Raw genomic sequence first — 25,136 nt, 5'->3', positions numbered from 1 at the left:
GAGCTACTTGACCCAGGGACTGTGCTTTCCATCCCTGCATTGCCAGCACTGGGCACAGTGCCAGGCACATGGCAAGTATTCAACAGAGGTTTGTGGAATGACTAAAAAGGCCACAGGAAGGAAACACTAAGTGCAAAAGAAGAGTTTAGAAAGGGAGCGATTGCTTCCATTGAGGGACAAGAGGAAGGAAGCCCAGAGAACTCCCACTCGTAGAGGTGGCATATGAGTATCTGAGTCCCTTCTCCAGGGACACTGCAATCAGTCCTTATCAAAGTTAGATGGCAAATGTGGACATCCATATTCACTTCAGCTGGAACAGAATGAAAGCATGGCCATCCATCAGATGTGTGTAGAATGCAAGACTAGACACTATGTCCTGTGTCAAAGAACACTGCCAGATCTTTGGTGGTCGTTTCATAGGCTGCCTCGACCCTCTCTCCCTGTGGGGATAATCCTGATCTGGACAATTTATAGACCTTGGGATGTACCGCAGGTCAAATTCTTGGAGAGAAAACTCTGAGATGGAGATTAGTAGACAAGACATTTACCTGGGCATGCTCTTGGGATTAACACCTGTGGGAGGGACTGGGCCGAGGATGAAGCTGAACTATGATGCAGTCTCGATAGAACGTCATCTGGGTTTACGGATGGCCCTTCAGAGTTGTCTTGAGTTGGGACAATAGGGCCGAGCTTTTATAACCCTTTATCAATCAGTCATCTGATGGGGGCCACCCCAGGAAGGGAGTGTGACCTTGAGAGGACCTGCTGAGCCCCCATATAAAGCTGGCAGCTGAGGACTGTCGCTGTAGCTTTCCAAGCAAGTGAGGCCAGGTGGCCAGGTGGTACATCATCAAGTCCAGCACAGGATGAGTTTGCAAATGGTGTACTGTGCCTGGGGCTGCTCTCCACCCCGGGGGACACAGGGAACAGGCAGGGCCTGCCTCACATCAGTCACAAGAAACATTAAGATGACAGAGGCAGCAACAAGATCACAGTCTTTTCTGCTATGATCTGCACAATCTAGCATCTCCACGAACTGCCTTTGATAAGATTTGAAACTTTCTCCCCAATGGTGACCTGATCCAAGGAGACAAATTATAGGTCTAGTTTTCATTAGGCCAGAGGCAGTTAATTCTTCTGCCAAATCCTGGAGATACCATTTGGAAAAAGAGTCTGATGATGAGGTTCCCATTTCCACTTTAGCATGTGGTTTTCAGAACGGTGTCCCTTAAAAAGCCCCATCAGTTCTGCTTTGAAAACTAGGGTGTCTCAGGTGGGTACTGGACTAATTGGGGGGATCACTTCATAGATTATATAAATGCTTAACCACTGAAACTAATATAAAATAATATTGAATGTCAACTATAATTAAATATATATATAGTCACGGGATGTAAAGTACATCATAAGGAATATAGTCAATGGTATTATAATAGCTATGTATGGTGTCAGATGGGTAGTAGATTTGTTGGGGTTATCACTTTGTGAGGGGTGTAAATGTCTAATCATTATGTTGCTTTATACACCTGAAGCTAATAAAAAAAATTTTTTTAAAGACACAAAGACAAGCTACTCATTGGGAAGGAATTTGGGGTAAATATTTGAAATCAATATGTTATTGGTTTATAACAATAAAATGTTCTACTTTTCTGAAAAAAAGAAAGAAAGAAAGAAAGAAAGAAAGAAAGAAAGAAAGAAAGAAAGAAAGAAAGAAAGAAAGAAAGAAAGAAAATCAAGTATATTTGGGCCAGCAAGTGTTCAGAGAGGCCATAATCTTTGATAGATTCGTTTCCATGGAAACCACACATTTCTTCATTTAATAACAAAATGAACAGTGGCCAAGAACTTGGTGTCTGGGGCTCTGCTCCTTCAAAGCTCCAGAAACTGGGTTTGTATCCATCCAAACTAAACTCCTTTCATCCCTTTTACACAGGGAGGAGTGAAGTGCTTATCTTGATGACTTGTTTAGTTTGTTTTATCCACGGAAATGCTTTTAGCTGTTTTTTGTTTTGTTTTGTTTTGTTGTTTTAAATCTACGCACTGTTTTCTTTTTGATGAACTTCTATGTAGAAAAATGGCAGATGAGGCAAGGAGAGACGTGGAGGGGATGAACATTGTCATCATCTGGGTCCTTCCCCTGGGCCCACAAAGCAAAACACACACATCCAAGCATTTCTTGCACTTGGACTTACACTATGGATTTGAGTACATGTCTGTCTCCACTACTTCCTTTGATGGGAGAAGTGTGCTGTGTTCACCTATTTATTGCTAACTGCCTAACCCAGTGTTGAGCAACTAAAAGAACCCCTGACCCATGAGGTCTGTGCAAACTAGAGATAAAAGAGGAAAGGAATGAAAAGTGACTGTTCATCTGGTAAGAACACAGGCCCAACTATGGAACAGAAATGAAAAACGGACAAGGAAAAGACAGCAGGTCAGAGAATTCAAGGCTGAGGGAGGCCCTTCCCAAAGCACCCCCTCCTGGAGAAATGGCCCCAAATGCTTGTGTTCTTCTAGTCAAAGGGCAAATCTTCACAATGGTTGTGCTCAAACCAAAGGGGTTCTAGTTTAAAATCAAAAGACCTCGTTCAAATCCCGGCTATGCTCTCGTCCTCTGTGAACTCTGGTTTTCTCCTCTGGAAAATGAGGGTAACAATATCATCTACTTCACAGGGCCACTGGGAGGAAGGTGAGACAGTGCAAGCTGGAATGCCTTCCAGGGCTCCTGTAGAAAGTAGCATTTGGGTGATTTGAATTTGAAACCACAACCAGGCCTGCATTCAGTTTGCTCACACAAGGATCCAGGAAGGACAAAGGTGCATGGATAAGGCACAGGGCTGGCCCAAGGCATGAGAGCAGCAGTGCTTCTGAGGCTGCTGCTGTTTCCCTCCTGAAAGCCCTTGAATTCTGCAATGTTTTCTACAAGACCCAGTCTCTTTACTCAGAGGCTGCTCTGAGTTGCTGAGATAGCTTATTTGTAAAGATTAGGTCTGTCTTTAACAGTGAATTGGAGAAGGTGGCAGACCAATTCTGGCCATTATCACAAGGCATGAACTAATTATGCGTGTAATCTTTCTTCTCAAGTTTCAGCTAGGTAGAGTTGATTCAAGATTGCTAGTGTGTGTGTGTGTGTGTGTGTGTGTGTGTGTGTGTGTGTGTGTGTGTGTAAAGAGTGGGGGGAGAATATGTCAGGCAGCAGGGTAGAGAGGTAAAGTAGGAGAGAAGACAGTGTTTTCTTTGGGGGGGGCACCAAAATGACAGAATTAACAAGCATCTAATATTTCCATTTCCCGAAAGCAAAATGCTATGGGAAGAGACTCCATTTATTTCAATGTCAAAAGCTGTGCTTCAGTGCCATTTTTGGATTTAAGAGAGTTTTCGCTATTCATGGGACAAATGCATCTCACAAACTTGGCCTCATCCAATGTGCCCATCCATTTTTGCATGTTGGATCCTTTTCCTAAACTATGATTCAATTCTATTTTAAGAGGTTCAGAAAATATGGTGGTAACGAGTTGGGCAAAATCATCTCCTGAATTTGGCAATCTAAGGACAGATTTTTTTCTAAGGGTGGAACCATAGCCAGACAGCAATCAGAAGCTGGAAAAATCCTGCTATCAACCCTATTTATAAAAATCATCTCTGTTTTAGTACCATGGCTGATTGTTATTTTACTCAATTAAGGGAGGTTTGGCTGGTTCCCGGAGTCCCTTGGCAATGGACATGAGGTGGCAGCCTCCCTCTCTGATAATTCCCTCCACTTAACGTTTCATTTCGACAGGCATGTTTGTCCCATCCTTGAAAACTGCTAGTTTCTTACTCCCGGTGTCTGCTTTGTAACTTCATTTTTTTCTTATTCCTGATAAATTTCCTGACACTGTAAAGCTGCCATACTTTCTGAAGACATTCTCAAGGGAGAGATCTCATCCAGAGCTACAGTGAGTTACTGCCTGAAGTGCACATTGATTCAGAGTTGGAAGAATGGAGTAGTGCGAAGTAAACTTTAGTACAGAGCTGAGAAATTACTGAAGGTAACATAGAAGGAAGAAAAATTGGCATTCATCTGAAATGTTTTGGTGACTTATTAAAGTTAACATGAAGCCAGTAAGAGAGGCAAGAGAGCTTATTTGAAATCACTGTGTGGTTATGTGTTGCAGGACATGATACATGATACTGCATTTCAAAATATAGGTGGTCTCAGAGACACAAGGTAAAACAGAGATGGCATCCTTTTTTTATACTGATCTTATATCCTTCACTTATACTTTTTAGAGCTCATAGAAACAGAGTTAAGGTGAAAGATTTAAATAAAGAAGAGATTATTATGGGAAGACCTCACCATGCCCAATGCCCACCACCATACTTAAAACATAAATAGCAATGAGTAAACTCCCATACGAGGCAACCAAGATGTATGGAAATATTTCTCAGCACACCTAAGTTAATCTGGTTCAGAATCATTGGGTCAAGATCTGTTGCTATTAGAGATTCTTGACTTTTCTGATGTCTTCTAGACAGGCACTGTCCAAAAGACAAATCAACAGCCGCACGTAGCTAGTGATCATTTGAAATATGACTAGTTCAAATTAGATGTGCTGTGAGTATAAGATATACACCAGGTTTCAAAAACTGGATATTGATAAAATATCTCATTACTATCTTTATATTAATAATATGTTGAAATAATTGAAATAAATGAAAATGAAATAATTTTTGACATGTTGAGTTAAATAAAATACATTAATAAAATTAGTTTTATATGTGTTGTTCCTTTTTTATTGTGCACACTAAGACATTTTAATTTTAAAAAATGAAAATATAAATGTAGCTTCCATTTGTGGCTCACACTATACTTCTATTGGACAGCACTGTCCTATAAAAGGCCACCTCGGTAGGCTATTCATGGGTCAACGTGCTTCTTGGGGATGTTGGAAAACAATGCTAAGCTGACATAGAATTAAGGCAGACACCCTTCTTATAATGTTCTTACAGGCAATAATTATCCAAGTATTTAGTGTAAGCCATAGTCACAACGCTGCGTGATTCTTCTAAATTATTGGGTCTCCTCGAAGGAAGGTAGAGGAAGCGTCTATCACATCCTTACAAAAGTGAATTTTGGAGGAGTATATTTTAATAAATGCAGAGCTAGGAAGAGCTCGATAAAAATAAAATCTTAGAAATGAAGGGGGATGCAATAAGTGGCTCCCCCACATTTTTACAAATGTAAAAACAAATTAAATGATTGTATGAAAATATGAATGATCACAAACACTCAGATAGTGCTCACTATGTACTAAAAACCAGCACGTTGTGTATATCAACTCAATCATGTGTAACTGGCCTTTGCAAGGACTTTAATTATGTACCAACTGACAGCCTAAAATATAAGATTCATCACCAGGGTGTTGATTGCTGCTATCTTTATTTTTCACAGCCATGCTGACTCTAATGGTTCAGAATCTAACAAGTCAAGCATCCAATGGGAAACGTGAGGCTAGGTTTTAACTCATGTACTTTAAAACATTTGCAATAATTTGGAGCATAAAATTGATGGTTTCTGTGTGTATATCACATCAAGTTGCATATTAGAAATGCTAAGCCTTTGGAAGATTGGAAACTAATTCATAGAGAAATATCAGAGAAATAATGACTCAAAAGAATGAATCAGAAGCTGGCCTCCAATGTGGAAAACTGCAATAATATATTGACAGGCTTTAAATACGCCAGATACACAGGAGCTGGTGGACCATGGTAGACTGTGACTCGACAGCAAGTTGGGCTATCATGTTAAAGTCAATTAAAAAGCACCACAACTACCACAGTGCATACGTTCCAAAGATACAGAGGTGTGACATGAATCCTCCAGCTATGTTTGGTCCCAGATGATTTGTCCTCAGAGTTGAAATGCACTGTTTTTGTTGTTAGCATTTATGAAAAGATGGGGATAAATTGGAGATAAGCCAGAAAGGAGGGTTAACAAGACAAATTGACAAGACAGAAAACAGATCTCCCATCAAAGGTTAAAAGTTGAAGTTACTGGGAAAGGGACATTGATGGAGCAACTTAGTAACTGGAGCCTACCTGACTCAAGCACAGGAGGGATTCTTATAAGGAAATGGTGCTCTTCGTTCTACAGTGCATGTGAGTGCGCATGTATACACACACACACACACACACACACACACACACACACACACACACCAGGGAAGGATGCACTTACACTAAAGAACAATAGAAATCAATTAAGCAATGTCTGGACCATAAAGGTGATTAAGCTTTTTAACAAGCCACAATTAAAAGTTCCACAGTCTCTGTTGCTAGAGACTTATAAAGATGGACTTGATAGTACTTTCTGCAACATTATATCCTATTAAGGTATACAGACAATTTTTTTAGTGCAACACTGACAAATGTTCCCTTAAATACACTAATCTTATTATCATCCATTTCCATTTTGTGGGGACAAGGAATTCACATGCTGATATAAATGGAGAAATGGGGACGAAGCACAGGAAGAGGGAGGAATGGGAGGGAGACTTCACATTAATCAAGATGTGTAGTCCTGATATGACTGTCATAAAAAAAAAGAAAGAAAGAAAGGAAACAGCCATCTGTCTTAGAAATACACTTCTTTGAGTAGTGTACTTGAATGGATGAATGCTTAATGCACTATTAGTTGTTTCACTGTTCCAGAATTGGAGAGAATGAGCTTTCCTTTTCAAGCCCTTATTCTGTCCTTAAGTATACTCTGAGACCACTGGCTCCAGTTGCTCCTTTCCCATAGGTGGCCTCGTGTGTGTCACGTGACCACCTGGGATGGTTGGACCACAGGTAGGAGGCCTGGCATGACGACTGAGTGTAATAACTGGACACATAGTGTTCTCCTTCTTGAGGAATCTGAAGAGAGACCATGTGAGCATGGTTGGTATAAAAGCAGCAGTCAAATGCTAGGGAACAGCAGATGCAAGAGATAGCTGCACTACATTAGCAGGGAAGCCTAGAGGACAATCCCTGATGCTTCCTGCTGACAGGATAAAGAAGGGACAGTTATAAGGGCTACCTCAGATCCTGAGCGAGCTTTTGAATCCCAACTGTTCCAGTAACAGTGAGGCCTAGCTGTCCTGCAGTTCCTATTTCAGTTGCTCATCTTTCAGTTTTTCCTGTCAGATCTCTTTCCCCCTTCTTTTGGCTATAGCATCTCTAATATTCTCTCAGGGAACCAATGCTTCCCCACATTCAATCAATGCTTGTTGGGTAGAGCTGACCCTATCTTCCAGTTCCAGGGATATGCATGGATGGGCCCCAGGCCTGGATAATCAGAATAGTCTATTTCCTTGGCCAGAAGGCCTGGTGGCACAACTCAAGGAAAGCCAATAGGAGTCGCCCCTTGAACTTTTGCATAATTTGGGGAAAAGAGAAGCTCTCCTTTGGATTGTTAGGATGGCAGGATCTAAGTCCAGAGCCATTGCTGGCAAGTCTTTACCACAGTATGGAGAGTACCTGCCTGAGAATGCAGTCCTAATACACAGGGAAAGCAGAGCCAAGAGAGATGATAGATGATAGATAGATGATAGATAGATAGATAGATAATTCATTCCCTTGATCTAGCAGTGCTGGAAGCCCAGACACCAGTAGCAAGGTTTTCCAGTAGCTTGAGAAAATAAATTCTGTTTAAACCAGTTTGAGTTGGGTTTCCAATGAACCTTATGCTGTTCTTCTTATCAAAGCAGATTATGTCTTGCTTATATTTCCCTGAGGCCAAAGCGCTCACTCCAGAATCTAGTTTTCCTTATTTCCACCTATTCTGTTGAATTACATTTCTACCTGGGACAACATGAAAGCGTCTCTCATCCTTACAGACACATGAGCACAACTACCATGCTCATTTGTATTACTTGATAAGTGGCATTGTGCTGTTTGCCTCAGTTTGGCTTATGAGGGCACGTGTAAAATTCAATAACTAAAAATGTGGTGCACAGTGGGCAGTGGGCTGATGAGGAGGACTCAGTTTTAGTCCAAGGTCTCACCATAAGTGACCTTGTTCAAATTGTGTGACTTTTGATGGGTCATTGATCTTCTCTGGGTTCGTGTTTCCTCACTGGCAAACATTGGAGTTAAGCTAAAGAATAACAATAATAGCTCTATGTATCTGTGCAGTGATTCAATGACTTCTAAAGTGACTCCTCATTAGATTACATTGTTCTCTCTCTCTCTCTCTCTCTCTCTCTCTCTCTCTCTCTCTCTCTCTCTATATATATATATATATATATATATATATATATATATATATCTTTACAGTTCCTCTCAGTTATAAAATTCTATGACTATCAATAGCTCATCAAATCATTTCCTTACCCAGAAATCCCAACCACCAACCTTTTGCTTTTTCAAAAGGCTATGACTTCTATAGTCTGTCCATCCATCCATCCATCCATCCATCCATCCATTCATCCCTTCATCCATCTAACAAGCATTTATTGCATGTTATGCAATGTGCTAAAAGGCATGGTTCCTACCCTCAAGAATATACCACTTTAATGGAGGAGACAGACATTGATGCCATTGATTAAATAAGCCCATGAATACACATATAATTACAACCTTGACAAAGCTATAGAGCAGCAGTTCTCAACCTTGCACAGGGGTCGCCTAAGATCATCAGGAAAGACATATTTTCGATGGTCTTAGGAACTGAGACACCGCTCCTCTATCCATCTCCAGGCCCACATGCAGATATGCCCATATACGAGTACCCGGCGACCCCTGTGAAAGGGTCGTTCAACCCACAAAGGGGTCGCAACCCACAGGTTGAGAACTGCTGCTATAGAGGATAAGTACAGATGCCTTAATAGCATACAATAGGGAGGAGGTCTGACCCAGGATAGCTGGCAAGGGGAGTTCTCTCCAAAGAGGAGGAACTCAAACTGAAAGCTGATGGATTAGTGGGAATCATGCGGAACAAGGGGCTAGACAAGGGACCTCCAGACATGGGAATGGCGGGAGTGTGTTGGATGCACTTTGTGGCTACCTCATGATAATGTGCCAGAGGGTTTCTTAGTCAACTTTTCCAAAACCCTTGGTGAAGAAAATCATAGTTATTACCCCTATTGACAGATGCTCAGAAACATGAAAAGCAAAAATCCTAAGTTATATCCCAAAGAAAGTGCCTGCTGAACTCAGATTTCACCATTTCTCATCTTGCCAAGTCTTCCTGTGCAGCACCTCTCACTCACTTTAACTTACAACTCAAGGGAGCCACTCAACTTCCCTGGGTCTTGGTTTTCTCATTTATCAAACATGAGACTTAGGTTACATATACGATTTCTAAGGCCACTCTCGTGTTTGACAGTATATGTTTCTAGAAATATACCTGAATTAGTGGAGAGGGGACAGAGAGTCCATGAGTCCTTGAAAACCATATTTAAAAAACAAAAATCAGCATGCATTCATAGTACAAGAAAGTGTTGCAGGAATTGTAGCTATTGAAATGCAGGTTGCATCGAGCCAAAAATAGCTAATGCATCCAATGCAAGGGAACTGCAATGAAGCGTTTCCTTGGTGATTGAGTTACTTAAAGGTAAAGTAACTCATTTTGATGAAAAGAGTTGTTTTTCTGCTTCTCATCCTCTCTAAGTGTTCTTCAACTGTAACTCAGTGTAAAGCAAAACATAGTTGACAAATCCATAAAAACCAAAGTTTATCCAAAAATATCAAGGAAAGGGCAAAACAAGCAGATACTCTAATGGGAGAGGCAAGCTCAGCCCCCATGTGCCTCCGACTGCCCTGCACATGCCTTAGGATCACTTCCATCTTAAACTGGTTCCTGTGGATCTCTCAAGCTCTTAAATCATTTGGGGCAAGTGACACCAGAATTTACAGGAACCTGTCATGTGTCAGTCTGAATGCAAAACCTTGGCTTTCAAACCAGTTAGCTCCTTCTAGAGAAGGAAAAAGGACAATAGCTGCTATTTCTTAGCATGCATAATCAATGCTGCAGGAGTTGCTAGGCAACGGGCAGAAAGACTATCAAACATCTCTGGGTGCCTCCAATGGAAGAAGAGCAGCCCTGGCAGCCACTCCTCAGAGGTGACAGGCTATGCAGGAACTGGAAGACACATTCAATTTGTTTCAATCCTTATAAAAAAAAAATCCCTTTATTCTGGTTAGGACTTAACCATAGACATTTTCCTTCCAGGTTCCTGAAATAGTCTTTGAATATACTTCCAATCAGCCCACAGCTGTAGAAAAGAGCAGGTCAGGCTGGCAAGAGGTAGCTCCATGAAAGGTTCATGTGTTATTCTGATCCAGTTCACCCTGGAGTCCGTGGCAGATCTGACTTGTTTTGTTCCTTGCTGTGGCTGCAGCCTCTGGACCCGAGAAAGTTAAAGTGGGCATCCTCTCGGAAGCTTGGAATCGTGTTAGCAAACAGAAGCAAAACCTCTGATTTCAACAAACATGCACATGCAAGTTCATTGAGATGAAACTTCTTAGGGGTGCGACCTTGAAGTTGGAATAAATTTTTAACCTGTAGTCCTTTTGTCCTCTCTATTTGAGATAATGGTTTCATTTGCATTTCAATGAGAGGGAGACTAGCAAAGAGAAGGAGTCAGGATTTGATAAGGGGCAAATTCCTTTCTTGTTTTGTTTTGTTTTGTTTTGTTTAGCAGTGTTGATTAAAGAGCAAACACACTCATCATAGATCATTAATTTGCAAATAGTTATTTGGCAAAGCCAGGAAGTGTCTGAGGACTAGGTTCTGGCTTTGGGTCAGAGGTGGGATTAGGGCTATGGTTGAGATTTAAACCAGAGAAAAGCCTCACTGACAGTGGTGATGGGAGATATGCCCCGAGAAAGCAGGCTGTGGACAGGACAACTGGCTGGCTACACATTGCTGTCACTGGCTAATCCTTCATCATTACTAGCCCAAAGCCTGACGTCCAGTTTTAGCATGTGTTTGGAAGAAAATGTGACCTATGGGTTGAGGGCAGCTGATTTAGCTATGCAACACCCTTTCCTTAGGGGCATTGCAAGAAGTACAGAGAAGCAGGCAAAGAATAAGGAATGATGCTAACTGAAAGGTTATATCCACTGAGAAATTTTGTAAACCTGTCTCTATAGCTGGCTAAGGTCTCTGAGCCATTCCTACACTATCACCTAGGATTCCCTAACTTCCCAGAATTTTCTCACATTCAAAGATTCTTGTCTTGTGACCCCATGAAGTAAACTAAGAGTCTGAGGGCCTGACTTAGCTCCCTGTTGGTCCCCAAATAGCAGTGGGAAACATGGGCCCAGGGCATGACTCCACAGTCTTCAGTCTCCTTGTCTGTAACACATGGCTAGATTAGAATTAGATGTTCTCTAAGCTTCCTCCAATTCTAACATTTTATCCGTCTATGAATCTACAAAAATAGAGGCATCTTTTGATCTCATTTACCCAAAGAGAGAGAGGAAAAAAAAGAAAAGATAGAAGAAGAAAGCAAAGGCTGCAGATTTAACACTGCCAAGTGTTCGGAACATTTTGTGCTTAAAAAAATAAATAAACTTTTCAAATAAATGAAAGAAAAGAGAAAGCAATAGTAGCAGCAGGGATTAAACATCCCCAAAGCCACTGAAGGATTCTCACTTTACACCTTTAGCCACTTGGCCTCACCTTTCTCTTGCATCTCCTTTCCTCTCCTCTCGCCTCTGTCTCACTCTCCCTCCTCCATTGGCCGATCTTAGTGTGATGATGTTTATTTGATTGCTATTACATTTATCATCCCTAGAAAGGTCTGACCTTTATTCACCCCAAAGTGCAGGTTTTAGGAGCCTTTGCTGAGAGTCTAGGAATATTCATGCCACTCAGGTTAGTTACCTTTGATGACAAGAAAAACAACTGCACACGTTTTCATCTGAGTGAACTTGAACAGAAACTATGTTCAGTCTGCAGGATGGATAAGTTCAAGAATAATTTTACCTCTGTCCTCAGTTATCCATTATGTATACACTGAAGTATTTTAATGCTAAGATACAGTAATGGAATATACATCTGATTTTTAAAAATGTCCTGGCTATAGCTAGTAGAGAATTGCCATTCACCAAATATTCTGTGTTTGGCAGAAGTAAACAAACAAACAAGAACAACAAAACCCAATCATCTTATACAAAACCAAGAGGTTACATTTTATTACATTAGTCATTCATTTGCCACTTAATTTATTTTATAAATACATGCCTCTTTTAAGTGTTTTCCATGTTATTCAATACCTTGAGCATTTTTTTTTTAATTTTGAAAATGCATAAGCAAAAGATCTATTGGAGTGTTTTTGTGCTATTTTTGTTAATTCTTGTGTTTCAGAGAGCTCAATGGATATTATACCACTTCAGTTACGTTTATCTTACTGAAGATCAGGTCTCCTTTTTTTAGTTTCTGGGGAAATAGCTTTGATGAAGGACTTTCAGGCTTTTTTATTTTAATAAAACCTTGTGTTTCCTGGGGTGGCAGAATCCACAAGAGATGCCATCCATCTCGGGATGGAGTCAGGCTTGTACTGTATAAATCCTGGGACTGCGGAAACATTTGGGAAAGACGAGGTAAGATTTAACAGGAGGTCTGAATGGAACAGAGGCTGAGAGGCGATGCGAGCTCCACAGTCTCCCTTCCAGAACCTCAACACAGACAAGATCCAGCTGAGCTTGGCACAAGCACCAAGCAATCTGAGGAGCAAGGCTGAGACTCCAAGACTTAGCTGGTTGAATTGTCAGACCCCACTGACCTCCACCCAGAATTGAGTTCACATTGACCTGGGAGAGTAGCTCAGAGCTATTCACAGCCTGCAGACTAGTAGGTTGCCCCTAACAAGAACCTCCGACAGTTGGATATACTCCAAATATCCTTCCCGCTGTCCATTTAGTTAACGGAATTTGAACACACCCACCATAGCAGACACAATTTGCTCCCAAACTGGCCACAAAAATAAAATTAAGTAACATTTCCCCACATTACTGTGACAATGGATAATGAGGCATTCTGGAATGTTCTCTTACCTTCACTGCCACCAAGATCTTGTCCTGCTCAGGACAGAGGTTATAGCATTCAGCTAGGAAAACTTTTCCAAAGGCTCCTTCGCCTAGCTCCCTTTTCAGAACAATGTTATGTCGCTTGATGTGCTGAACAACTGCAAAATAAAGACAGAATGGAAATTGGAATCGAAGCACGCAGAGGTGAAAGCAGAGGGTGGAGCGTCAGGGGCCCGCATCCTGAGCACGCAGGCCCTGATTCTCTCCTCTGAACACAACAAACCAAAGGAGAGGCTCAATGTCCACCCCAAAACAGCTGGGAGACAGTTGCATCGGCTTGCTCTCCAGAGCTCAATTATTGCTTTTAAGAGAACTAAAGTAGTGACCTAGCTGTTGGCTGCAGCATGCTATTAATGAACTTTACAGACTAGGAAAGGGGGGAAATGAGAAAGACATGGATTTTAATGGCGGGCCTCTTATAAGCCAAATGCTTTGCATATATGTGTTACTCATATGTCTAGTGGGAAAAGGCGGAGAGATAGCCAGGAATCCCTAATTCTTTGTTAAGCTGCCTCAGATTCCAGAGGGAGAGAGGCTCAGAGGACACACAAAGAAAATGCAAGAACCACATTGCTAATTAAAGCTTTGTCCTCACCCCAGTTCTAGTCTCCTGGTGAGTGGGCTAAATCATCATTGAATCTCAGTAATTCCCTTTGTTTAGAACAGAAATGTCTAGACCCTGCTGGCACCTTTCCTGGGCCCTTTTTAAGATCATGCCCTAGTCTTGGAAATTCAAAGCCAAGAAGAGACAAACATAGATGAATCTAGGGAAGAGAAAATATTTCTCCCCCGAGTCTAGAGCAGAGCTGGCCCTTGTCACTCATCCGTATGCCTTCCTGGGGAACAAGGCAGGAGGCAGTCAAAGGTCCTTTGAAGCCCGTTCGTTAGTCACAAGGTGGAAAGTAGAGCAAAGCAAAGCTCTGAAGGACAGAGCCAGTGGAGAAGCCCAACAGCAGATTGCGAAGGACAGAATTGCAGTGTGTGCTTGTGCCTCTTCACTTGCATATCAAGTACTGACTCCCCTAGCACAGGGGTACCACCAGGACATTGGCCACCGTTCTTTTCTGAACCCCTGATCTCTGAATGGCAGTATTGAACGGGAACAGTGACTCCTTCTAAAGCTCGGAATGTATAGCCAACAGTGTTCTCTCATTTCGCTCTCACAGTTCTGTGAAGCATTCCTCTCTGCATTTTGGACATGGGGAAACTGAGTCTGCAGGAATTTCAATGATCCACAGTATGGAAAGGAGGAGCTGGGATTTGACCCAGGTCTGTCTGAATCCAAAGTCCATGTTTTTCCTTCTGCACCACAAAGTTTCTCTTCAATTGTAAGTTGTGTTAACCGTGACAAGAGAAATAGAAATATATATGCGTAAGTAATAGAGTAAAAAGTAAAAGCAATCTCCCAGCCTCCTCTGCCAGTTCAAATTCACTCCCTCAGAAAACTTTTCAGGACCACTTTGACCTCCAAAGATCTCCTCTGTAATCACATTATATCATGGCTTGTGCTTAGTTGAATTCTGGCTTATCCCCCAATTATTTCACATCTGTAAACTCCCTGAGGCTAAGAGCAAGCCCTGTTTATCGCCTGTTACCTCATGTGCTGAGCACATAGAAAGGATTTATTACTGTGGTTTAATTTGACAACCTTTCTTTAAAAGTTTTTTTCTTGACTGTAAACTGCATCGCAAAAACAAAAGAAAATGCAAAGCATATCTCTGCAGTTTAAATAATGATAATAAAATAAATACCCATGAACCCAACATTCCATTTAAGAAACAGAACATCATTAATACGCTAGAAGCACTACTGTGTTCTTTCTTGATTGAATCCACTTCCCTACTCACCTCTCAGGGATAACTACTATCCTTCATTTTGTGTCAGTCATTTCCTTTATAGACTGGCTACTAACGAGATATCACTAACGAGATACTATTTGGCTTTGCCTGGTTTCAAACCTACATAAATGGAGCCATACTACATGTATTCTTCCATTTCTTGCATCTTTCGCTTAACAATGTCCTTGAGATTGAGTTATGTTGAGTTACAGTGTGTGTGTTATAGTGATTCTTTTGCTTTTATTACTTTATAATATTCTGTGGAAGGACTATACCACCATTTATGTATCTATTCTATGTTGATGAACATGCTATACAGTTTCTTTTTCGATACAACTTGATATAAAATTCAAGTGGTGATTAAGATTTGGCTTTAATAGGATTTTTTCCCCCTGATAATTCATGGGGTTTGGAGCAATGATGGCTTCCATGGGTCTCTGGGAACTCAGGGTGATAAAAATCAAAAGGTCTTTTATGAGCAACAATATTAATGAATCTAAGGATGTATATTAATTTCTCATGCTCTGGTAGCAATGCCTGGATTTAAGAGGAGAAAAATGTGTTCATTAGGTAGAGTGCCCATATTAAGAGACAAATATAATTCTTGCAGAGGATTAGCTGCCCTATTTAAATCTAATATTTAACCATGGTTGTCACATGTTCACTGGGAATTAAATTGCCACTTGATTTACTTTTACACTCTAACCAGATCAAGGCAAGTATTTAACTTTTTTTTTTTGCACTTGATTTACATTTATTTTTCCAAAAAATTTTCCAAGCAGGAAAAAAAGTTGATGGGAAATAAGTTTTTAAAGCTATAGATAAAGAGATAATTTCATCACCTTCAAAACTAAAATTTGATGAGACTGGTTTTCCCAATTTGACCTTGAAAGTAGTAAATGCGTCTTTTCTTTAATAAATTGCTATTTTGCATTAATTCACTTTGTTGGTTTGGGACATAATATATGAATGGTGGCCTTTGGCCAATGTAGTCCCCTTAAACAGAATGAATTTCTCTTTTGTAAGACTGAAAGTCACTCACTGGCACAGGTAGCAATTTTGTGTTTATATTTTCATTCCTGACAGGGCTTCACAGTGCTTTGCAGGTGGTTGGTGTTATAAAATATCTGTTGAAAAAATGTGCTGAATGATAATAATATTGCAGGTAAATGCTGTTTAATCATATTATTTCTATCAATTGACAACAACCCCTATCAAATATATAGGCGTAAAGCAGCCCAATTCTCCAACATATCAGGTACAGAGAGAACAACTAATCTGGGGAGCACATCATCAAGCTAAGAATTTCTTCCCATTCTCCTCCAAGAGAACATTAGGACTTATCCCCAACCGCCTCATTTCCTGTTTCTTGCAATCGCCACAGGAAGTCCTCTGCATCCTCTTAGGGCATCCCTCCTTAACCAGCCTCTCATCCCAACTTTGCTCATTAGTGCCCCAGTCTGAGTCAATGCTCACCCCCTCACCTCCCTCACAAACCCTTCCATGAGGCCCTCTGGGCTCACTCCCTTGTCATCCATGAGTTCACTATATCTCCAACCTCTCCTTAAACTCCCCATTACTTCCTTAACTCAAATAAAAACTTGGCCATGCCCTGAGGACATCTATGTCTTTCCCCTGCAGCCCTCTCAAATGGAAGCATCCGGACCCCTTTTCCTAGGCATTTCAGGGCCCTTGTACCTGATTTATGGCCATTATTCTCTCTCTCTTCTGCTAGACTCCCAGCTATCGTAAAGCATCTATCTTAGGGAGCCATCTGCCTATACCACCTGTGCCCCCTCATCACTGACATCTTGGTTACTCCTCTCACCTACTGAGCTCCTGGCTCAAACTTCCCCTCTCCACCCTACCAGTGGCATCATTCTCAGAGCCCGAGGCACAGAGAGGTTTAGCAACTTGCCTAAGCTTTAGAAACACTAGGCAGCCATTTATCCTGCATCTTTCAATAGGACAGCTAAGAGGCAAGGCAGTGGGAGGTTTGGTTTGACTGTTTGCATGGCATTAAGGTGACTTTTCCAAGGAGCAAGACTTTCTTAATGTGGGAAGCAATGCACTGATTGACATTCTGGAAAAGCTCTTTATCTCATTGTGGACTAGCATCTTGATTATCACTGTCTTAAAAAGCCCTATGAACATTTGCATTCATTTTATACAAACTCTCCTGAGTGAAGTAAGTTTAAGGATTCCATGATAAATAAGTTATCAAGTAAGCATGAAAGCTTTTTTACATTCTTCTTTTCCCTGAGGTCAGTCAATTTTCTGTTCTTTGGACACTTGATTAAATCACCTCAAACCCAATGTGAATAACTAATTTAAATGTAACAATGGTTAAATTTGTTTTAAAGTTTTATAGAAAAGTTTCTCTTTAAAATTTACCTTGCCAAAAGAAAAGGAGGTATCAATAAGAGGTGTAGGCAATCTAAGAAATACACCAACCTTGTGTAGTCTGCAGACTGATCTATGTTCATTGATAGTGTCAAAACCAAGAATGTAATTAAATTATTGTGCAAATAAATCTACTTTATAAAATCAGGGAGAAATTGATGACCAGCCATAGTAATGGAGATGAGTGGCTGAGAGCTGTCTTGGTATCCTTGTCATTAATGGAACTTTCCAGAGTGGAAATTTGGTGCCTTGGGTCATTTGCTTCATGTGTACTAGAAGTGAGTAGATTTCCGGTTTTGTATTAGTATTACATTACAGCCACTGAAAAATGCATTTTGTCACAAAGTAGCCTTGATAGCTTACAGAGATGCTGGCAGCTTCAGATAGCCTAAATCGAATTCCTATTGATATCTCTCAAAAGTAAATATTCTATATACACACCCACAGGCTATAGATAAAGTATTAATTCATGTCTATGTTGGGTACCACTAAATTGATAGAAAAACAAACACATAAATACAAACTCTACCCACTTACGGTTGAAATAGAAAATGTGTCCTTCCCGTTTCCTCACTAATGAGGTTTCATAGAAAACCTTGGCCCAGGTGACATATGCTGCTCAGCACACAGACCTTAAATTGAGACATTTATTGAGTCTCTCACATATGCCAAGTACTAAGTGATTTTCAGTTCAAAGGAAGTATATTTTGAAGTTTTGAGCAGGAAGGTCAAAAGTAATATACCCCCAAAAGATAATGTCCTGTATTAGGAGCATCTCTGTTTCCCTACAGATCTAAATATAGGGCTCGCTTCATCTCAGGGGACTGGACACTACAATGGAAAGAGAACTTAAAGATCAGCGATGCTGACTCCTTTGTGTTTGACAGTTGGTAAGTGAGGCTTGGAGGGGGAAAGTGACTTCCCCAGGGCCACACAGCTAGACGGTGGCCGAACTAGGACTCAGGTCCTGTGACTTTCAGAAGAACACCCCTTGGGCTCTGTAATACAAGTCCTGTTTGAAACTGAAGGCAGTGAGCGTTTCCTGACATTAAAATGGAAACAGGTATTTCATTTAGTTAATTATCTCTTCTAGTAGAAAGGCTTGAAACATTCACATTTATCATCTGAAATGGACCAAACATCTCATAATGAAGAATTTCATTAGAAAATGACCAATAAACATAAAATATGAGTGTGAAAAGCCGGATATAAAAGTTAAATACCTTGAAAAATGCTTCAGCTTGATCTTAATACAATTAACAAACATAACTTACTAAATAGCTTAATGTCTTTTTCATGAGCAGCATATTGAAACAGGTAAAATCATCTACTTTTGTAAAATAAATTTGCATGAAAGACAAGAACTATGTTTTTGAATTTCATCTACATTTTTATTAAGATACAAGTTGGTACTAAAATGAAAATAAATGCAATTAAGGCCACAGACATAAAATATATCAGAAGAAGACACGGCCAAATATTCATAAATAATATTAATGATGAAATAAAACATGTAATAATACTGAGTCGTTCTTAAGCACTTTTCAGCAAAAAATCCCAATGTGCATTACCATCAATTAATTTTCATATCCCTCTGAATGAGGTCAATAGTCACATTTATTTTACAGATGACACCACAATTAATTGACTTACTTGTGGTCATAGAGCAATCCACTTATTCTTTTCCAAGTGCTATTTCCAATGAAATGAGGATAGAGGGAGGGAAGTGAGGGCCTAATATGTGCTGATTGCTATTACAAGCCAGAAAAAAATGTGTTGAGAGATTTACAAGGGTTATCAATCTTCATAGCAATCCAATAGGGTATCCTTAACTCTGTTTTTGAAAATTAAAATAATAAAAAAAAGAAGATCAGATGAGCTAAATAACTTATCTAAGGTTGTACAATTGGTAACAGGCAGAGTTTGAATTCTTTCCACTATATCACTCTACCTTTCCTCGGCCTTCTTATGAAAAAGGAAGTGAAAGGGTCTGAGCTCGGCTTTGCCAACTTAAGGAGTTGTGGGTCTACTTTTATCAGTTTAGTTCAACAAGTGTTTATTAAGTACCTACTATAGCTTGGGCATTTTTTTAAAGTCTGAAAGAAAGAATGAGTAAAATAACCCTTGTCTTCAGGGCACTCACAACTGAAGTTACAAAAAACACATGTACACGTATCTATGAAACCTTTCTTACATCTTTGCTTCCTTCACAAAAGATTTTAGGTCCTTTGTATGATCATGCAAGGAAAAACAAAATTTAAGTAAGAACTCAAGTCAGGGAAATGGAACAGAAGTCAAACACAAAGCATTAAGTAGAAATGCAAACGTGAATTCTAGGGTCCCACAGGGTTATTAAAATTAAGTCATGCTAGATGGACTCATGTCCTGTTGGGGAAACCACTTCATAGTCGGTGTAGAGGCCTGACCACTGCACTGTATTTCTGAAACTGATGTTGAATAAGATTGTATGCCAACTATAATTATATATACATTTAGTCTCGGGACATGGAATAGAGAGGGGGAATGGAATCAATGGAATTGTAATAGATAAGCATGATATCGGGGGTGGGAGGGCAATGCATGGGGGGAGGGGGGTTGTTACTCTGTGAGGGTGAAAAGGATAACTATTGCATTGTTCTGTACACCTGAAACTAACAATAAAAATAAATAAATAAATAAAAAATAAATAAAATTAAATCATAATTTGACCCCGAGCTTCCTGGCAGCAGAAGCCAAAAGAAAAACACAATAATTTACAAAATTTTTACTACCCATAAGTAAAAGTATAGGCATTCCTTATAGTAAGATGTTTCATGGCACTTAGTGTCCAAAGGAATATTTTAAATGGATTTTCCACAAGAGCTCAATGTCCTCCACCATGGCCCTAGAGTAAATAGAAAGCTTCCTGAGACTATTTCTCAAGGCAGAACTCAATAAGAGATAAACATATGACACGAAAGCCATCCTCAGCCAAAGCACTGCACAGAGAGTCCACAGCTCTTATCATCATAATGGCATAAAACTCAATGTCGATGGGCATACTCAGGGATGCTGTGGGGATGGGGTTGGAGAACAGATGTAATTTCCTTGTCCCCACTGCTGGGCCTAGAACATATTAAACAATCAAAACTATTTTATGAATAAATAATATCATGAACATATAAGAATAGATGAGTGATTGAACAAGAGATAAGAATGGGGAGAAAGGGTATCTGAGGTGGGGGAAGAGAAAGAGCAAGGATGATGATGAGGAGAAGTCCAGAGTGTTCTTAAGAAACAGTGATTGATCTTGGCTTATTGTTGGAGAGCAGGCAACATGAGTAGAATGAGGCAGGATCACACAGGGCCCTGAAGCCCTCACTAGTAGGTTAAACATGCTTGGGCACTAATAGGTATGGGCTCTTGAACAATGATGTCACTGCCCTTTGCCTTCATTTCCTCATCTTTAAATGAGAGAGTTTGAGCTCCATTGCCTCTTAGATTGGCTCCAGCAGGCACATTTCACAATCTGTGAGCCCATGACTTTATTTTGTACATGAGTCCCGTGTAGACCTAGTGAAAACTTTTGAGCATGGAAGAAAAGTGATAAGGACAAATCATCAGATTATTCTGGCAGCAGTAAGCTGGAGGCAGAGAAGCAGGTCAGGGTGCAGCTCTGGAGCGTGTTCTCACAGAGGCCTGTGCTCAGCTGAGGGTGGGCTCCATCCAGTTATTATCGATCTTTCTTCTCTAGCTCCTAGTTCATCGAATGCACACAGCCCAGAGTGACAGACCCCAGGGAAGCTGAAGTCATGTCTGTGATCCCAAAGGGAACAGAGGATGTTGCTAAGAGCTAATCCTCTGACGTTTTCAGGGAAAGACAGGGAACAAGGAGTCATAGAACAAGACCATACTGGAGAGGACTGGCCCAGTGGCTCAGTTGGTTAAGAGTTGGCTTAAGAGCACGAGCTCTGAGCAACAGGACCGCCAGTTATTCCCACATGGGCCAGTGATGCTGCGCTTGAGGTGAGCTGTCACTGAGCTGCCAAGAGGTGGCAGGATGGCTCAGCTGGTGTAACAACAAGATTGCCTGTTCAGTGGTGGGCTATGCCCACCAGCAACCAAGACTGAACTCAGCACCTTGAGCTGAGCTGCTGCCCCGATGGCTCAATGGATAGAGCGTGCGCTCTTAACAACAAGGCTGCTGGTTTGACTCCCGCATGGGATGGTGGCTGCACCCACCCACAACTAAGATTGAACACACACCTTGAGCTTAGAGGCCATGAGCTGCCGACAGGCAGCTAGATGGTGACTGGCGTCCTCCACACAAAGACTGAAGAATAACAACTTGGCTGGTTCCCTTCCCCAATTCCCCAACACTGTTTTCCTCCCCTAGTTCCCCGATAAAATCTTAAAAAAAAAAAAAGACCAAACTGGAGAAATCAGAGAGGCAGGAGAATGGGCCATGAATGAGCTTTAAGAGAGCAGAAGTCAGACTGTAAGGGATAGAGGGAGTGAGTGGGAAGTGAAGACATGGAGGTGGTGAGTGGAGGCTGCACATATGGGAGGTCAGAGACTGACAGTTTGGTCTAGAGATAGTAAGCTGAGTCTAGAGGGTGGGGGATGGGGGGATTTTTGAGGAGGGAATAATTTGAGGGTGTTGTACATTAAGAATAGTAAGGAGTAAAAAATTAAATAAGCACAAAAATAAAGGCAGAAAAGAAGGGAGAGAGGGAAGGAGGGAGGGAAGAAAATTCATGGGACAGATTCTTGGGGAAGCCAGTGAGAGCACAGTAGGGTGAAGGATGCAGAAAAATTATGAAACAGAGAGGAAAGGTTTTGAGTGAGCCACCTTCTCAAGGCCTTAACTTTGATGCTCATCACAGCATTGGGCCCCTGAAGGAAGAAGTGGACTTTCAAGGATCTCCAAGGGCCCCATCGTGGGCCATTGGGCTACGCTTTGCAATGGGTCCAGTAACGGACAAGACAGGCTTTTGCAAGGTGATTTTGCACTCCTTGAAGGGCACTAACTTCGATGCCCCATACAACATCTAATGGCAGCAAATGACCCTTTCTTCTTAAACCAAATTTTAATGCCCTCATGTTTAATGAGAGCAGAACAGTGGTGAAGGGAGGCAGGAGTAATTTAGCCTGAACATTGGGGTAAAGAAAGGCAATTGAGTTGTTCAAAGTTAAATTCCCAAAACCTCTTATAGAAAACAGCCAAGGAGGGGAAAAGTCCCAGAAATCTTTCAAGCTGTTAGACTAAAGGGAACACCACACTTCAAAATACACACAGCGTCACATCCTTCGCTTTGACAGTCCCTAACAGCCAAAATTATATCTGTTCTACACACTGGCATGTGGTAGAGTTGGATTGATTTGCCCTGACAGCCCTCCCTGCTGAAACAATACTTGTCAGTCAGCCCCTGCAATGTTTGTATTTTCATGAATAATTATGCAGAGTGATTGTACAGAATCCTGGCAGGTGGGCCAGTCATATCTGCCTACCTCTCCAACCCTGTGTCCCTGAACTCTAAAGCTCTTCCTTTTCCTGAGGATGGAAAACTTCCCTTTAACACTCACCCCATTCCCAAGCTCTGTGCATAAACCTCCATTCAAGGGTTCTGTGTTGGTATCTGTTCTATCATCTGGGATCCTCCACGCCCGTGCCTTCCTCACAGAAACTTTCCTTCCTTCAAAATTTAAACCAGTAGCTACTATGTTTTCCTGGGTGACTTCTTCAACTTAGTTGGCCTTTCTCAATGTACCTCTACATGAATGCTCCTGCTGGGAAAGAAATCTTTTGTTTTTGGTGGGGAAATGCACAAACCACAACCATGCACATTCACGGGCTTCCCTGACCTGTGTGTTATGTTTGAACAGTTTATCCTAACATAAATATACATATGTAACATACACACACACACACATATATATATATATGTTATATACATATAACATAAATACCTATACACGTACTCTAGTGAGGTGGCAGGAGCTGGTAGGAGAAATGCAGCTACAACAATAAAGCTATAAGAATGTGATAAATGGTGATGAGAGGAGCAAGCACAGTGCTATGTAAGTGGGCCACTCAGGAGATGCTCTGTGAAGTCATTGAGTGAACTTTAGAAAAGCAGGCTGGAATCTTTATGAGGAAACCTCTGAACACAAGGGACAAGCACTTAGCCTAAAAGTGATGAAAAGCCAGTGGGCATTGTATGAGGTCCAGAATTCCATACTAGCCTCCCAGGCTGCTTTCCTTGGCTGTAGATTCTGCCCTAATGCCATAGAAAGGCAGATAGTCAGTACAGCTCATAACCAAGGACATGTGGCCAGTGTCTGTAAGATGGAGAATCACAGACAAGATTTTTGAGTGCATCCCAAATGTTTGCCATCCCTGGATGGCTTTCTGTCCAATTAACATGCAAAGCAGAGTCCTCTGATAGTTCCTTTTTAGCATGCTTATTTGAGAACTCATATTTCAAGAGGTAATGCTAATGTGGATTTTCTTTAAAAGATTTTGCAATACTTGCAGCATCTTTCAATCCAGCATACCTTCCCCACTCCTCATCTCACCATTTAAGCATCTATATGAAAAGAACTGTGTTTGGTGCTGTGGAAGGTTAAAGGATGAATAAGGGGAGAGAATGTCCACGGTCACTAATTATATTATCTGCTGTGTGCTAGGCATTGTGTTAAGCATTGTACATACATTTTCTTATTCAGACATCCCAATGGACTTAGGGAGAGATAGCACTGTCTCCATTTTAGAAATGTGGTAACTGAGCCTTGGAGATGGTTATTTGCCCAAAGCCACACAGCTGGAAAGTGAACAAAGCAAGCTGGCATTGGCTTTAAAACCCATGCAGTGTCCCCCAGTAGAACACAATCTGTTCCCCAAAGGATGAGCAGTCTAATAGGGAGATGAGACAATTACACAAATAACAGTTGTTAAAGGCAGAGCATAAAAACTGCCATGATAGATGTAAAAAAATACAAGGTTAAGGGTGTTTAGAAAAAAACAAAAAGTAAAGTATTTGAGTATAGGGTTTGGGGTTGGAGGACGTGCCAGTTGAATTTTCCCTTGTAACTTGAGCAGGGCTTGAAACGTTGGTTGGAAAGGAGGGTCCTGTTAGACATAATGAATTATGGCATTTCCAAAATACCAACACATCATATACTGGACCTCCATGTTAAGACATGTCTATATTAAAGTCCAAAACCTGAAAAGTATTTAGGTCAAACCAAATGAAATTTCCATTTGTGTAGGCCCAAACAAGACATATATCAGCTAGTTCATTCATATGATTCAGCTTAATTTCTCGCTAGGTTATATCTTTGCAAACAGAATCTCTGAATATTAGAAAATAATTCATGTGTTTTCTTTCAATTTTCAAAAAAACATTAAGGAAAGCAATACTTGCAAATGGCAACAAATCAAGTAGTTCTAAAGAAAGAGCTCAAGAAAGAAAGAAATTGTACCCTTTCATGCTCCCACATGTCTTCATTCCTACTTTCCTGGGAAACAAATTCAATCCAATTTGACTTTTGGTTTTGTAGGGATTACCTCCATAACTGTAATTAATATGTTATATATCCTGTTTCTGATTTCCTAATTTAAGACACACTGATTTTCCAATATATAGGAGGAGGATTTTGCTCACACTATCTCCCACCTCCCACCTGTATTATTTTTTAGTTCTATTGATTATCTATCATACTATATTTCTATTTCAGCCAGAGTATCCTGATACTCTTCTGTATATGATGAGCATAATAGTACCCCCACCTTCCCTCTGCTGTAATCACTTCCCATATTCTATGAGCTTGACCTTTACTGCAGCTGTGTCAAGA

At 40.8% G+C, this 25,136-nt stretch overlaps 1 protein-coding gene across 1 annotated transcript in view; it reads right to left on the bottom strand.

Annotated features, from left to right (window-relative positions):
• The window catches only part of NTRK2 (neurotrophic receptor tyrosine kinase 2), a 180,664-nt gene that overhangs the window by 65,241 nt on the left and 90,287 nt on the right, over positions 1-25,136 (bottom strand). The window contains exon 5 of the mRNA XM_019625496.1: positions 13,027-13,157. Coding sequence (XP_019481041.1) covers positions 13,027-13,157 — 131 coding nt within the window. The remainder of the gene's footprint in view (positions 1-13,026; positions 13,158-25,136) is intronic.

This window comes from Hipposideros armiger, unplaced genomic scaffold (genome assembly GCF_001890085.2).
Source record: "Hipposideros armiger isolate ML-2016 unplaced genomic scaffold, ASM189008v1 scaffold_632, whole genome shotgun sequence".
In the NCBI taxonomy this organism is placed as follows: domain Eukaryota; kingdom Metazoa; phylum Chordata; class Mammalia; order Chiroptera; family Hipposideridae; genus Hipposideros; species Hipposideros armiger.
The sequence above is the reverse complement of the archived record's forward strand: the minus strand, read 5'-3'. Positions and strand labels throughout refer to the sequence as shown.